This window comes from Excalfactoria chinensis, chromosome 2, assembly GCF_039878825.1.
Source record: "Excalfactoria chinensis isolate bCotChi1 chromosome 2, bCotChi1.hap2, whole genome shotgun sequence".
In the NCBI taxonomy this organism is placed as follows: Eukaryota; Metazoa; Chordata; class Aves; order Galliformes; family Phasianidae; genus Excalfactoria; species Excalfactoria chinensis.
The window spans coordinates 44,049,567-44,065,840 of NC_092826.1; the positions used below are offsets into that span (position 1 = coordinate 44,049,567).

Sequence of the window (16,274 nt, forward strand, 5' to 3'; positions counted from 1 at the left end):
GAGTCACCGACCATGGGAGTGTTCAAGGAACGTTTGGATGTTGCATTGAGGAATATGGTTTAGCTGGGAAGTATTGGTAATGGCTGGACTAGATGATCTTCTAGGTCTTTTCCAACCTGAAAAATTCTGTGATTCTGTGAAACCCTAAATAACTGCTGGGAGGAGAGGAAAATAAAACTTCTGAGTGATGAGAGGAATAGAAGAGAAACTGAGAGGAGCGCAAGGAAGATCTGGTGGGGCTAACATGTAGTTTTGCTGTTTTCCCTTTTACTAGAGGGTACAGTGCTGTGAGTATATACAAATAATGAAAGTATGCATGTGTTTGTATATCAACTTGCACATCTTTTCAACTATCTCAGTTTTTGACATCAGATTTTTACTCTGACTCTGGCTTTTCTGAGTAAATATCCCTCTTTTGTCTATCCCAAATAAATAATACTAGAAATGCTTCTTTCTTCAGGTTTTGAAGCTGTAGGGTTTCATATAGATAACATTTTATCCTATGCTTTTAACAGCGGTTGAAAGGACACAAGAAAGGAAACTTGAAGAAGAGCTATTAGGAGCAGCAAGAGATGGGGAAACAGGGAAACTGTCTGCTTTGGTAAGATTTCAAGTTCTTGTAATACCTCAGTGTCAAGTGGTTGAAGCTATAAAGCTAATATATGAATAACATGACATTTGGCCTTGCGTTTTGAAATGCTGTGACCTCAGAGAGTGAGTGCTTTGCACTGTATTGTGTAGGTAAGATGCTGAGGCCTTTTTTGTTGGAAACACTGTTTTGCAACTTTCAGAATCTTTGATGTTAGTTTCCTAAATAGTCCTCATGTGATTATAAATTCCAATGTAAAGGTTCTGGATCTCCTGATGCAAGCTTGTTATTGTGGATACCTTCATGTCAGTTTTACAAGTATATGTTTTCACTACAGTATGACCTCTATTTTCAGTCTTGGAAGTAGGCTTTTGTCAGTACTGTCCATCGCAGCTGAAGTCTCTGGTTTTTAACAGACAACCATCTGCATAACACAATTCCATGATGAGAAACACTTAAACTTCTTATGTACTGTACTGTGTGCTCATAGTAGTTTAAAATGATGGTACTGTAAGACTTCCATGGTTAGAGAAGAATTACAGAATTGAGATTGGAAAGTGCCTCTGCAAAGCATCTAGTCCAACTCCTGTTTGAAGAGCAGTTGGTTACAGGGCTGCTAGGAACCACATCAAATTGGATTTTGACTGTCTCAGTGCTTGAAATCAAGTTATTTTTGAGAGTGCCAACATTCTCTTGGAAGTTAGATGTGTAGTGTGAAATACTTTGCACTTGATGGGCATCTTTAGTCTTTAGAGGTAATATATCAGAGTAGTCTGAATGCTCTGTTTACTTTTATGGGAAATGCACAAATGTGAGATTCTGAAAGAGTGGAAGCCTACATGTGCTGTGGAACTCAGGTGTTTAAGACTTCAGTGTTAAAGAGCAACCTCTTCTACAAGCTGTCTCTTCCTGACTTCATTTTTATTTAATCAATTACATAGTTACTCTAATCTCCAGCTCCCACTTAGACTTGTACAAAAGGTTCTATTGCATTCTTAACAGACTACCTATAGTAGGAGCTTTTAAATGGCCCAGAACAGCTCTGTCACCAAGACTGGCAGGCCATCCACCCTGCCTAATGAAATTCTTGTTCTCTGAAACTGGGTGGCCACACAAACTTGTTTTGGACTTACCACTGGCCTGTGCTAACTTTCAAACTGTACTTGGAAGTCTTCCACAGATAGCAGTAAATCTTGGCTAGGGCCAAAAATCTGAAGGAGTTGTTCTTGCAATGTAGATGACTGAACTGCAGTCCTGGTGAATTCTCTCTGGCACTGTGCAGCTTAGCAGGGTAACAGCTTCTGAGCAGAGCAGTAGAGGTGAGAGGAGTATAGCATGTAGAAAACTAAGGAGTTTCCTACTATAGCTCAACACTTTCCTTGACTGCTGTAGTCCTCGTCCTTCTCAAAACATGCTATGTGCCTGCTTCGTTGCCAGACCTATGTTAAAGTGTTCTAGTTAGGAACAGATAACTTTAAAAGGAATGAAGGTGGCATTTGGAAAAGGAGAAAAACTGATATGCAAACCAGTCTTTTTTTTTTTCCCAGTTAAACAAGCCTAAACCACCTGATATCAATTGTGTGGATCAGATGGGGAACACGCCATTGCACTGTGCTGCATACCGTGCCCACAAGCACTGTGCACTGAAACTTCTGAAAAATGGAGCAGATCCTAAAATAAGAAATAAAAATGGTGAGTACCAAATGAAAGCATATGAAATGTTAAATGTCGGTCTACTCGTAACAGCTTCTATAAGGTATGTTACCTACCACTTAACGCTGAAAGAAAATCTAAGAGTGCTTTACAAGTGTTTCATCACTAGTATAGGAAGCACAATTCTGTCTAAATTGTAGACTTACAAACTGCAGCAAAATATTTACCACACATGCTTTTATATCCCTAACTTGGCTCTTTCTATGAAGTTTGTGTTGTCTATCTTAATCATGAAAAAACTCGTGCTTGGCTTTTACTTTCTTAATGCTAAACTTCAAACATTGGGACAGTGGTAATAAAAGTGATACAATTGAAGACATGGTCCAGAAAATTGCTTCTTATGAAAGCGTGTCCAGGAAATGTTTACACAGATGTTACTCAGCCTGTACTTGTCATCTGATAAACAATGTTTCTATTTTGATATTTGTGAATGTTTAAAACTGGTTTATATGGCTGAAATGTTAAAAACAAACAAATGGCTAAGAGCAAAGGTCCTGTCTGTGGCCAGTAGAACTCTGCAAAGCAGTTAATTGTACTAAAGTACAGAGTACTTTTGCATCTTCTGCTCCTGAGGGGTTTGTACTCCCTAATTCAAATGTCTGTGGGGCTAATGGGGTATATGCAGGGTGGTTATTTTAAGCTGATTGCACCTAGGTTTATTTGCATCAAATTCTCATGCCTCATCTTGGTTACTGAACAGATCAGACACCTCTTGATCTAGCCCAAGGTGCAGAAATGAAGCTTATACTGGGAGGTAAAACTGGAAAGGTAAGAACTTTTATACCAATCTAAAATGCCACTTGCTGAGGTTGTCAGTTTGGAGCTATTTCCTACATAAGCTTTAATTTCTCTACAGGTTATCAACAAACCACTGAGACGATACGAAGGTCTCCTGTGGAAGGTATGTCTTATTTCCTTTTCTAAAATAACTTATAAGATATCCAGGTGTGTCATTTTCTATGCTTAAGTAAGAGCTGTTGAATGAGGAACCCTTTCAATAATGCATTTGTTAAATGATGTGGCTTTTTACTTGAGTATATTGAATCAATTATAAAGGACTGGCTGAGTGTAGCTATATTTATGGCACTCCGGTCTTAACCCTTAATTTTTGCAGACTTTCTGAAGTTTTCTTCTGTGTGAATTTTCCTGTATATTCATACACACATGTAATATAAGGAACTGTTATTTAAACTAGAACTGTGTGTGAAGTGTAACTTTTGATATCTTAATGTGTTTTGTTCTAATTTGCTCTTATAAAATAGAATTGTATGATGATTAACAATCCCTGTAGTATTTAAAAAATAATTGGTATTTCAGTTGTTATTGAATAGCAGGCTTGGCAGAACTTTTCAGATATTTCTAAAAAAAGAAAGTATTCTCAGATTGTTGCGACCACCAAGATATGTAGCACATAAAGTTGTCGGTCATAAGGAAAATGTTGATTGCTTTTAAGTAACCCTTTAGCTGTTAACCTTACCTGTTCCTGTGTTTGGGTTTCTTTAGAGCTCACGATTTTTTGGTTGGAGACTCTACTGGATAGTACTAGAGCATGGAGTCCTTTCTTGGTATCGAAGACAGTAAGTTCTGTGCTTGAATTTCTGATTAGCAAATTTAAATAATTCCCATTTTCATGTTATCAAATCTCTTTTTCTTTCAAAGAGCTGATGCAGTAAATAATGAGCATCGTCAGGGATGCAAGCATCTAACACAAGCTGTGTGCACGGTAGGAAGTGAAATAAGACCTGTAATTCCTACTTCTGTTGTTGGGTTGTTTTCTTTTAATGTGATGGTGTTCTATGCTTAGCAACCTAGCTGAAGTTTTCATTGACTAAGCATGTCTATTGTTGTTAATAATAGTTAAGAAAAAAGGCTTGTGCTGTTGCAAGAAACAATGGCTTTTGTCAAACAAAGTATTCTATATGCCTTTTCATCTCTTTCTCTTCTTTCCAAAGTCCTGAGGACTTAAACAATTATAAGACTTCCTGATAGCACACCTCCTTTGATGCTGTTGTGTACAACAGTGATTTGGAGCATGTTATAGAGAATAGCAAATAACTAGCTCCTCCTTGTAACTATCACAGGCTATTTGTAACTGAATGTGTAATTTAAATTCTTCTCAGTTAAGGAACTGATTCACCTTCAGTTCAGATATGCTTGTGGGCATCTCCTTTGGGAGAGGAAGGAGGGGAGACCAGGTGAATATAAGCCAGGTGTGACAATCCACCTCCTGGGAGGAAATATTTCAGAGTTTCAGACCACAGGAGTGTTTGAGATGGAAGGAACGGTGTGTAATGCACAGAAGGGTGAAGTTCTCAAGAGGAATGTGTTTAGGATAATCTCAGTGCTTCTTATAGAGCTAACACGTCTTTGTTCTGTAAACTGACACCACAAGCTCTGTTACTTATGCTCTTGTATAAAAAGTGATTCTTGCCTTTCTATATCTACAAATTCCTCAACTTTGATAGCTTTGCACCATTGCTGAGATCTCTGAACCAAATGGTACTCTGCAAATACAGTATCTTGACATAAAAAACCTCCGTCTTTTTATTCATGAGGTAAAGTGCAAGACTCTGCACTTTTTATACTCTACAAAATGATCCTAAGAAAGCTTTTTGTAAAACTTTACCTAGTTTGCCTCAAAACTGAGGCAGAAGCTTCTGAATTACAGTAATTCCTCAACTTTACTTTCTCTTAAAATCAGTTTTCTAACTGTTCTATTGCACTCATTTTGTCTCTTTTTTCTATTGCTTTAGGTCAAATCTACAGACAGTTGCTTCTTTTCCGTCAGGTGTTTTGATGACACAGTTCATCGTTTCAAGATCCCTAAAAACAATCTTCCATCTCATAGTAGAGAGGTAATAATGAGCCTTTATTAAAGGCTTTAAGATGTAATCATTTCTGTTATGAAAACAGTTTGCATACAGCTAGTTATGGGTGCATGAGCGGCAGATTCAGTGTCTTTACTTTCAGGGCTTGGTAATGTAAATGCATATGTTGAATATTAGCATGACTATGGACTACATTGAAAAAACTGTCAGATTGTAGTCCTGTGCTGCATTGTTTTCCAGCCTCATGCCTGTATTATGACTTGTAGTTTAACTTTTCCCTCTGATAGATTTCTACTGTAATTTTATTCTGTTGCTCTTTCTGTCATAGTTTGTTATCCTCAAATAAAAGAATGTTTGATGCATTCTACTCTAGCTGGTCTCCTAGATGAGCTGATGAATGATATTTAAAAAAACAAAGTTTGGGATCTGAAACAGTGGAATAACTTTTTGTTCGTAGGGATTTTTGTAGTTAAGTTACTACTGCACTTCTGTAGGGTACTAACTGGAGGTGAATTGATGGTGAAGGCATCTGGAGTACTGTGTTCACTTCTGAGTCCCCACTTGGAGAGGCGTAGGGATATACTGGAGACAGCTCAGTAAAGGACTACTACAGTGATTGAAGGGGCTGGAGTAGCTCTTCTGTGGGGAGAGGCTGAGGGAGCTGGGACTGTTCAGCCTGGGGGAGACTGGGTGGGGAGAGGGATCTTGTCAATGTCTATAGATACCAGAAGATAGAGTACACAGAGTACAGAGATCCCAGAACAAGAGGCAATGAGCACAAATTGAAATACAACTGAAGACGTTTAAATAAATAACATAGTGATGGTGATGGAGCACTGGCACTGATTGCCTGGAGTGATTGTAGAGTCTTGATCCTTGGAGATATTCAAAAGCTGCCTGAATATGGTCCTTGGGTCAGCCTGCTATAGGTGACCCTGCTTGAAGGCTTGGGCTATGTGACTTCCAGAGGTTCCTTCTAATTTCAGCCTCTCTGTGATTCTATGAACAGGAAAAGAATCTACTTCTTAGCTATGATAGCACCTGAAGTTCTGTATGCAGCCACCTTCTGCATGACATTGTCACAGGGACCTTGTTGTCTGAACAGAAAACCAAAGGCATAATATGTGTTCTCTATACTCTTTTATTTGTTGATGTGACATTTTTGAGTTTGGATAGACTTGGAAGTGGTTGGCATTTGTACTGAGTCTTATCAGTTGAATCCTAGTAGCAGTCTGAGCATGTTGTAACTTATCTTGAATAAATTGTAACTTTATATAGTTACTTTTCAACTTGTTAATATCTCATTTTACTAACAAATATATTACATAGCAGAACATTTATTTATTTATTTATTTTCCTTTACATTTATGTTGCTTCCTTCAAGGGATGACCTTTGAAATGTTCTTAACTTTGTTTTTCTGATCAGAATTGGCTGGAAGCAATAGAAGACCACTCTGCGTACAGCACTCACTACTGCACGCAGGAGCAGCTGAGTAGCGATGATGAGGAAGATGATACAGTATCTGTTACAGACCTACAAGAAACATTGAAAGTATGTACTGAATACTTACTTGTCTCACGCATTTAGGCAATGGTAGACTAGTGCTGCTCTATGGAGGGATACTTCCATGTACTTTTGGTCCATATCTATTGATTCATTCTTCACAGTGGTGCAGAAATGTTGCCTTTATTTCCCACACTTCTTACTGTGATGTTTTCCAATTTAGACTGTATGTGTAAAATATTATGTTTATTGTAGCTGCAGTGAAGTTTCCCAGTTTTACCAATGCTACCAGAAGGTAGAGAGTTGTTTGAGACTTTCAGCCAGGAGAGGGAGCCTTGTGTATTGTACTTGTCCTGCAGCTTTGATGTTACCAAAGCTGACCTTCAGCTATATGCGACTCTAAAATGCATGCAGTGAAATGATGTAAAATTGAGCATTTAAAACCTTCAGTCACATCCGGGTATGTTGTACAGTGATTCTTCAGACCTCTAGTGTAAATAAGTTGTCTTCCATTATTCTAGCATCCAGGCTGTGATTCTTCCTTCTTGCCATATACATGCATTAAAAAAAATAATAATAATAATAATAATAAAAAAAAATAAAAAAAAAAAAAGCCAAAACCTTTAAGGGAAAGCAGGCAAAAGCACTGCAATACAAATAAATAAATAAATAAAATCTTCATGTGACTGAGCATCAAATGTCTTATAACTTACCTTCTGGTATAATAAGAACTGGAAGTGTTTAAAGGAATAAAGGACATTAGAGGCAAACTGGCTCTAGTAGTTTCTGGCAGCCTACTGAAGGTGTTAGTAGTAGATGAATGTCTCTAAGTTCACATGCAGGCCTGAGATTTGATCTTGGGATGGGTTCCTGTATATATCTGTACTTGCCATATGCCAGTTAAATTATGTTTTGCTTACTCTTGTGTTCCTGATCAAAGGGCAAGCAATGGCTCTTCCTGGGTTTTCAAGCTTTTTATTGAGAAAGTGGGTGGGGAGAGAATTGGAAAAGCAGAACATACATAGAAACTTCTAGTTTTGGTTTGTTATGCTCATTTAAACAAAAGCTGTTTGTAATGCAGTGTGCATGAATCTGATTGCTTTTGTCTTTTAACATACTTAAGTAACTTTCAGTTGTAACTTACGAACAAAGATTCCCAGTGACAGACTGATATTTAATATTTCCCAAGTTTAAACATTTCTGTATACTTAAGAGAATGTATTTATACTTGCCCTAGAACGAGATGCTTTTGAAATTGCTGTCCCTTCTCTTTTTCAGAAAGCACAAGCGTGCCAACAAAGGCTCAGTAAAGAGATTTCAGACTTTCTTGCAATGGTTAAATCTTTGGATGCTACAAAAGGTAAAAACTGCTCTTATAAAAACCAGTTTGTTACTAGGCAACTTATTCTTTTTTTTCTGCTAAGCAGCACGTGCTTTAATTTCACTGAAATTATGTATTCAAGCTCCTAAAAATGTGCCTGTTTTCCTCACTTAAGCAGATTCAAATGAAGTAATGTGATTATAATTGAGAGTAACTAAGAATTCAGATCTGCAGAAACAGATGTGTAGATTTGAAACAAAATTTACTTGGGTCTGTAAATGTAAAATTATCCTTAGATATATTGCTTACTTTTAAAAACCGTAGTTGGTAGTTTACTGCAAAGCATAAGATTCCTCTGAAAGGTGCAAACAGCTTGCTCTCTTCATGTAGCTTTCTCCTCAAAGAATCTGTGTTTTAGCAAGTAAAAACACATTGGAAGCTGGGGCATAATAAACAGGATGTGAAATGAAATTAAAAATCTATACAGGGAAATGGAAGCATGGTGTGATGGAATGTATTCCACAGACCTCTGCCATGAGTTTCTTGCCAGCTTTGAAGTGTCAGGCTTCCTTTTAAATAATAAATCTTAAAATGACATCTACCTGAGACATCCACAGTATAAGTGACTAAAAGCAGCAGGTCAAGCTGTTAAAGATTAGAATGCCTTCAATGTGTACAAAATTTGCTCATGTATTAAATGCACAAAGATATCAATTAAGAACACTTAACTGTTGCTTCTTTGTAACTCAGTCTTATTTACACATTGTGACTAAAATTCATAAAGCTCAAACTAGAGAGCAATTTGTTTATCTGTACAAGTCCATAGACCACAATAAAACAGCAGTTTTGGGGAAAAATTTTCTTTTACCATTCCTGCTACACCTCAAAAGGAGTTGTTCTTCCTTATGCTAATTGGATCAGTTATTGTGTGTGATGTTAACCTATCTTGCTTTAACTGTATACGCTGAACTTTTACTTTGCAAAGTTAAAGTTTTATAATACTTATGCATATTTTATTAGGAAGACTATGTAGTTCATAATGCAAGAAGACAACTATCTTAGTGTCACGGAATGGTTTGGGTTGAAAAGGACCTTAAAGACCATCTGGTTCCAACCCCATGCTGTGTCTAGGGTTGCCATCTACCGATCAAACTGTCCAGGGCCCCATCCAACCTGGCCTTGAACACCTCCAGGAATGGGGCAGAGCTTCTCTGGGTGACCTGTTCTAGTGCCTGGTGACTCTCCAAGTAAAGAATTTCCTCCTAACATTTAACCTAGTTTTCTCCTCTTTGAGTTTAGAGCTGTTACTCTTTGTCTTGTCACTAAGCTCCCTAATGAAATTCACTCTTTGTAACTCCCATAGGCCCCCTTTAAGTACTGGAAGGCTTTTATATTAAGCCTTCCCAGAACCTTCTCTTCTCTAGGCTAAATGATCCCAACTCTCTTCTGCTCCCTTCATAGCAAAGATGTATCAGCATTCCAGTCATCCTCCTAGTCCTCCCGTGGACCGACTCTCAACAGGTCCATACCCTTCTTAGGCTGGGAGCTGCAGAACTTAACGCAGTACTCCATATGAGGTCTCACAAGTGCAGAGAACCACATCTCTCAACCTGCTAGCTATATTCCTTTGATGCTGCCCAGGGTACAGTTGTCCCTCTGGACTGCAATCTTCTATAGTCAATTCATGTTGACTTATTTATTTATTTATTTGCCCCTCTCCCCCTCCCCCCCCAATATCCTTAAGTCCTTCACTGTAGAGCTTCTTTCAGTTCACTTACTGCTCAGCCTATGGGATTGTTCATACCTAGGTGCAGGGTCATACACTTGGCCATGTTGAACTGCATGTTGGTCAATGGGGCCTATCTCTTGAGCCTATCATGGTCCTTCTGGATTACAGCCTTTGACTCCAGTTGTGTTGACCACACCACTCAGCAGTATCATCTGCAAGCGTGCTGAGAGCGTACTGAATCTCACTGCCCATGTCACTGACAAAATATTTAAATAATACCAGATGTTAAATAATTATTCACACAATTTGTAAATCAGTATCGAGGAGCATCCCTTTGACAGATAAGGAAAGTTTTTCTGACCTCATAATGTTGACCTGAAAAACCAGTGAGGAATTTAGCTTTTTTCTAAAAATATACAATTTAAACAAACAAAACCAGAATAAAACCAAACCAGATACTGTCTCTTTCCAAGAAACTACTCATTTTGGCAAATGAGTAAGTTCCTGTTTTCCTACTAATGAGTTTCTAACTTCACGGGCCAATGAATTGTGTACAGATTCATGCATTATCTCCATAGGTCTCAATAGAAAACTGCTACAGTTCTCGTAGATCTCACATTGGATGTCTTTAAAGTATTTGTGTCCAGGGGCTTATGCCAAGAGTGCAAATTTCTGAGCTAAAAGTCCTTTTGTATTGAACTGCTGAAAGCCTTTGAGTAGTATAAAATAGCTATACTAAGGCTAAGTACTTAAAATTCTTTCCCTAGATGTCTATCAACATGCTAGTCTAAATCCAGGTATCTTTGGAATTTATTCGTATTTATTACTAACATCTTTCCAGCTCCTGCATTGAGTGTGCTGCACCTCTTTGTAATGTACTAGCTGCTCCAAGCATGTGGACTCTTAATTCCAATGAATTAGTGAGCTGTGTTATCAGAGCACATATTCACATAATAATGGTCTTTGCCTTGCATCCCACACAAGTTGCAAAATAAATTCAAGAGGATGTTTTAAAACTGTCATCACCAGGCGCCGCACCTTTACTTGTGTGACATCAATTTAAAGCACCCTTTATTTCATGATGTCAGCTGATCTAGGTGACTGGAACCACTAAGGGGGCACTGAGCTTAATAGGGACAAATATGCTCACTTGAGAGAATGTTTGACTTCTGAGGAATTGCTGCACTTCTCAAAAACTGAAATATGAGCTCAAATATAAAAGTTGTAAGCTTTTTGTCTCCTATATTGTGTAAGTAATGTGATAGAAGGAAAAAAAGCCCTATGGTTCTCACATTACCAAATATTAAACCAAAGTTTAGTGTCCTTTGTATTTGAATTCTGGTTCCTGGCAACTCTGGAGCTCTTAAATCTAGACAAAGATTAAAATGAGATTGTTACTAATCCATCTACCAGTGTCTTGCTGCCAGTTTGTCACCTCAGCTTTCCAAGCCATGCTGAAAGAGAAACTCTATCCATTCATGTGCTGCTTATACAGTACTGTGTAAAGGATGCAAAAGAAAGAACTTACATTCCCTCAGTGCTACTTTTGTTTGTTCTTTCCTCATGGAGAACTTACAGCACCTTCCTGTAGAATATGTGTGTTATGTCTGTGTTATTTAGGAAAAGAAATAGCTAAAAGGATCCTGTGGTTCATAATGCTCCATTAAAGCCACTCATTCTTTGATGCTTTCAGGAATATGTTCTCCCCTTCTGCAAAAAGTTGATGTGGTCTCTGAAGTATCCCAGGAAACTTGTGAGGCCCTGGCTGACTGCCTCAACCTATTCACAAAGCAGGAAGGGGTATGTATTTGTGCTTGTGGGGGCTTATAAAGGGTCTGAATAGCTTAGTATATTTTGCTAGCTGCCTTCTTAAAAATAATTTTAAAGAAATAATACAACCTAATTTTGTAGGCAAGCTGTCCTTTCACATGCTAAACATTTAATAAAAGCTCACTGTTCTAAGGAGTAGCTAAGTTCCTCTACAAAGGGATGTCTTGGTATCCCTTTGTATACAGAGCATACAGAAGAACCCCGGATTTTGCTTGCAAACTGCTGCTTACAGTGTTCACACTGGATTCAAGAAAGCAGTTGCTTTGCTGATTCAAAGGTTAAAATAATGAGAAAAATCATTATTTTTTTTAATGTGTGCTGGCCAACTGAAGTGTTGAAGAGTGTTGCTTCTGAATTTGTTTTTCAGACCATGTGCTAAGTGGGTGTACAAATGCTGTCTGTTGAACTTCTGGCTTTTCCAGTGACAGATACCTTGTATGGTGTTAAACAAATGCTTCAGTTTGGGAATACGTGGTACACTGATTAAATCCTGGGGTGGGAGGGAGATTTGGTGTTTTCACCGCTCTAGAAGACACTGTGGTACTTGGAATAAATTTTTGTCTGGCTGTACTGTGGTAACAGTTATGCTTCTTTTTTGGCACTTGTGGTCAGCAAGCTGTGTGTCAAAGTGGGGTTGTGTGATTGCTGTTAGTCCTCTAGTTATTTAACTGTGAGCTGCTTTAAGGTTGGTTGGTTTCTTTTTCATTCCTTTCCAAGCCTTTTTGTCCTCAGTCACAAGTCTTCTAGACTTGCTTGAGTCAGTCTCGAGCAAAGTGGAACAAGCATTGCTGTTTTGCGTATATATATTTTTCCTTTAAGCAAATCTAATCCTGAAGTTGCCAGTTCCATTTGTAGATGAGGAGGAATTGTTACAATGGTGGGTGTATAGTGTTAGCTAGTATTCCTTAATTGTGTTGGCATCTCTTCAGGAAAGACTAAAATAGGATATCAGAGCGAGCATGGCAAAACATATGGTAAAATGTAGTTTCACCTTACTTGAACTTGAGCTGTCTCTGTAGGTGGAAGAGGCCTCGTTTTGATCTGGGTGCATAGGGCTTGGGCACAGGGAGACAGGCTGAGGTGTGAGCTTGGATTTCCACCATAGCCGGCAAATCTGGAAGATGTGATCTGGAAGAGCTCTGTGTCTCGGTATTTTTAAACTTCCAGCTATTGCAATTTCAGAGTAGAATCCAGTGTTTTAAAGACACTGTCACCTCACAAGGGAATGGAATTACAGCAGCAGTCTCTCCCTAAATCTTGAAACTCTCCAAAAGTTATGTTCCTTGAGCATTACTATTCTTAAACATACGGCTTTTTTTTTGTTCCCCCTTGTAAGGCAGAGTGCTGCTATTTGCCGTTCAGTGTTGATTTATAGGCTGGAGTTCTGCTGGCATTGCAAAAGTGATTGTTTTCCTGCCTTAGCAAATGACCGCTTGTAAATGCTGTAGTATTTTCTTCAAATATATGGAATAGTAAAACATTACTCTGCTGAGGTATCAGACTGTAATATCAAAACACTTTTGACTGTGATGTCAGTAGAGGGTGTTGTGACTATGAACAACTGCTGGGCATGCTGTGCTGTAGCAAGCACTGACTCTATTAATGTGAAGCTTCAGGAAAGGGAACTTCAGCAGTTGGAAAGCTTCTTTTGTGCTTGCCCTGCTGTTCCAGGCCCTTAGGTTGCCTGGTTTGTCTTATGGCAATGAATGGAATTAAATCCAGCTGACAATTGGTCACTAGTGGTGTTCCCCAGGGGCCTGTATTGGGACTGGCCCTGTTTAATGTCTTTTCTGATGATGTGGATGAGGGGATTGAGTGCACCCTCAGTAAGTTTGCAGTTGTCACCAATCTGGGAAGAAGTGTTGATCTGTGTGGGAGTAGGAGGGGCCCTACAGAGAGATCTGGACAGGTTAGATAGCTGGGCTGAAGCCAGTGGGATGAAGTTAACAAGACCAAGTGTTGGGTCCTGCACTTTGTTCACAACAGCGCCAGGCTTGGTCACAACTACAGACTTGGGGCAGAGTGGCCAGAAAGCTGCATGGAAGAAAAGGATATGGGGGTGTTGGTGAACAGTTGGGTAAACATGAGCCAGCAGTGGCCAAGAAGGCGAGTAACGTCCTGGCTTGTATCAGAAATAGTGTAGCCAGTAGGTGCAGAGAGGTGATTGTCCTTTTATATTTGGCACTGGTGAGGCTGCATCTCTAGTACTGTGTTCAATTTTGAGCCCCTCGCTACAAGAAAGACATCAAGGCCCATCAAGGGTGTATCTAGAGAAGGGCAGCAAAGCTGGGAGGGGTGTGGAGCTCAAGGCTTATGGGGAGTGGCTGAGGGAACCGTGATTGTTCAGTCTGGAGAAGAGGAGGCTCAGGGGAGACCTTTCCACTCTCTATAACTCTCTGAAAGGAAGTCTTCTCCCACGTAAGTAGCGATAGCACAAAAGGGAATGGTCTCAAGTTGTAGCAGAGGAGGTTCAGGTTGGATATTAGCAGAAATTTATTCTCTGAAAGTGGTGAAGTATTGGAACAGGCTGCCCAGGGCGGTGTGGTGGTTCCTGAAGATGTTCAAGAGCCGTGTGGATGTGGCACTTAGAGACGTAGGTTAGTGAGCATGGTGGGGAGAGCTTGATGGCTGGACTTAGATGATCTTAATGGTGTTTTGATCTTACTGATTCTATGACAGCTCCCCAGTAGTTCTTCCTCTGCCTTGGAGGCACTGTTTGCTCTGCAGTGCCGTCAGCCATATGGCGTATGTCCTACAGAACCTGTCTCTGGAGCAAACATGGTTGCTGGCTCCACACCCTTTTCTTTCATCTTTAAGGAGGACTCTTTTGTCTCACTGGAATTGCTGGCATACCAGGAGCTGTCTCTCCTCCTGTACTGAGTCTGCTCCCTTCAGCGGGGGTAACCAACGCATCCCCTTTGCTTAGGATGATCCCCATAGTTAAGGTGTGTCAATTGTAGTGCATTATGCTGTACGCAACTGCACTGCTGATAGAGCACCAAGAGGAGATGTGGAAGAGAGCCGCCTTCCGCAGCCTCTCCATCTGCCTCCCGCAGCGTGGGCACCCGGCGCGGGGCCGGAACGGGCGTGACGTCACCGCCGCGCACAGCGGGGCCGCCGTGACGTCACGGAGAGAGAGAGGGGCACGGTGCCCACGCGCCAAAAATAGCGCTGCGGAGGAGCCCCGCAAGCAAGCGGCCCCATGCGCCGCCCGAGCCCGGGGAGCGGCGGGGCCGGCCAGGGGGAGGCGGCGCGGAGCCCCGCCGGCCCGGAGGAACTCCCTCGGTTCCTTCCCGCAGCGTTAGCACGCGGGGCGAGGTGAGGGCCGGCGGCTGCTGCAGGGCGGGGCGGGGCGGGGCGCTCCGGCTGCCGTCCCCCGAACGCTGCCGCGGTGCGTAGCGAACGCCGGGCCGCCGCCTGCTGCCATCGGCGGAGCCCCGCGGTGCCGAGAGGGGATGGGCGCGGAGACGGCTCGGCGAGAGATCAAAGCGGGCGAGGAGCGGGGGAACTACAGAGGGGCTGCGGGCGGAGCGCTGTGAGGCTCTGCTGGCGGCGTAGCGTAACTCGGAGCGCTTCTGCAGTGACTTTGGCACAAGGTTAGTAAGTGCTGCTTCCGAGCGGGGCTTCCCCTGCGCTGCTTCTAGCAGACCGCGGCGTTTCGTTCTAAAAGCAGTCCGGTTCCAGCATCGGTATGTTCCGTGGGAGCTTTGTGTAGCAGTAGCGAGAGTTTAACTGAAGGTTACGATTGCATTCGCTCCTTGTGTGCTGTTATTTTTGGGTAAGTTTAAAGCCTGTCCGTGATATGTGCGTTCCATGCGCTGAAGCTGTCAGAAACTGAAAGGGATTTTTTACTTTCTTTTTTTTTTTTCCTTTCAGAAAATCAATCCGTTTTTTGTTTTCTTCTAAATGTGTTTTCCTCGTTAACCAGATCTAGATAAAGCGTGCTGATAAGTGCCCCGACTCTCCTAAGTTTCACTTTTACCATCAGGGGTTTATACTTAACCAGCAACTGCTGGGTCTCATAGCTCAGAAGGGCGGCCGCCTTCATTTGCAGTCTGTCAGCATCTGAGGTCTTCCTTTGTTTATAGGTGGTGTTCTTTCTGGCTGTTTTGTTTTGTTGTTCATTTTTGCAAAAGACGCTTTGTTTACAGGCTGACGGCCAACAAGATCGAGGATTCAGGAAAGAAAAGTTGTTGGTTTCTTTACTAGATCAGGTTGCCCAGAGGTTCTAAACCAGGTTCTTCTCCTGGTTTAGGAGAGCTGTGGACTTGCATAGAATCAATGACAGCAGAGTCAGTTTGTCATTTTTGCAGGAACTTTAAGGTCAAAAAACTGCAGGTCGTAGTCCTTGAAGTTCGTTTACCTTTATCATGGTGTTATATGTTATCTGCTGCGTGGATCGCTGATGTACTGCAAATAAATACAAAAGTTCATGTTGTTTAACTAACAAATGTTAATTTTGGTTTAGAAGTTCAGCATGCGTTTTATTTCACAATTCTCAAATATCTTCGAATCAGAACTGAATGTCCAGGGGTGAAGTGTGCTGGTTCATGTTTCTGTGAATGAATGTGTGCATCTCTTTGGGATACGAATGGCTGTCGTTGAGCCTCCGCTATGAGGTCTGAGGGATGTGCGTGAGCACGGTTGTTAGCACAGAGCTGCTGTCTTACTGGGTTGTGAATGAAGATGCTTGTAAGCTGCATCCAGGTGGCCTTGGAAGAGATTTCTCCTTATCAGTCCCCTTTTGCAGGTGGAGGTGA

At 41.0% G+C, this 16,274-nt stretch overlaps 1 protein-coding gene across 8 annotated transcripts in view; it reads left to right on the forward strand.

The window, feature by feature from the left end:
- The window catches only part of OSBPL1A (oxysterol binding protein like 1A), a 73,315-nt gene that overhangs the window by 12,390 nt on the left and 44,651 nt on the right, over positions 1-16,274 (forward strand). For 4 of the 8 annotated variants that reach the window (XM_072330638.1, XM_072330639.1, XM_072330641.1 and 1 more), the window contains exons 6-15: positions 516-601; positions 2,137-2,281; positions 3,003-3,070; positions 3,159-3,203; positions 3,806-3,879; positions 3,962-4,025; positions 5,056-5,157; positions 6,557-6,682; positions 7,913-7,994; positions 11,378-11,484. In XM_072330638.1, coding sequence (XP_072186739.1) covers positions 516-601; positions 2,137-2,281; positions 3,003-3,070; positions 3,159-3,203; positions 3,806-3,879; positions 3,962-4,025; positions 5,056-5,157; positions 6,557-6,682; positions 7,913-7,994; positions 11,378-11,484 — 899 coding nt within the window. The other 4 variants (XM_072330644.1, XM_072330645.1, XM_072330642.1 and 1 more) reach the window with 4 other exon arrangements.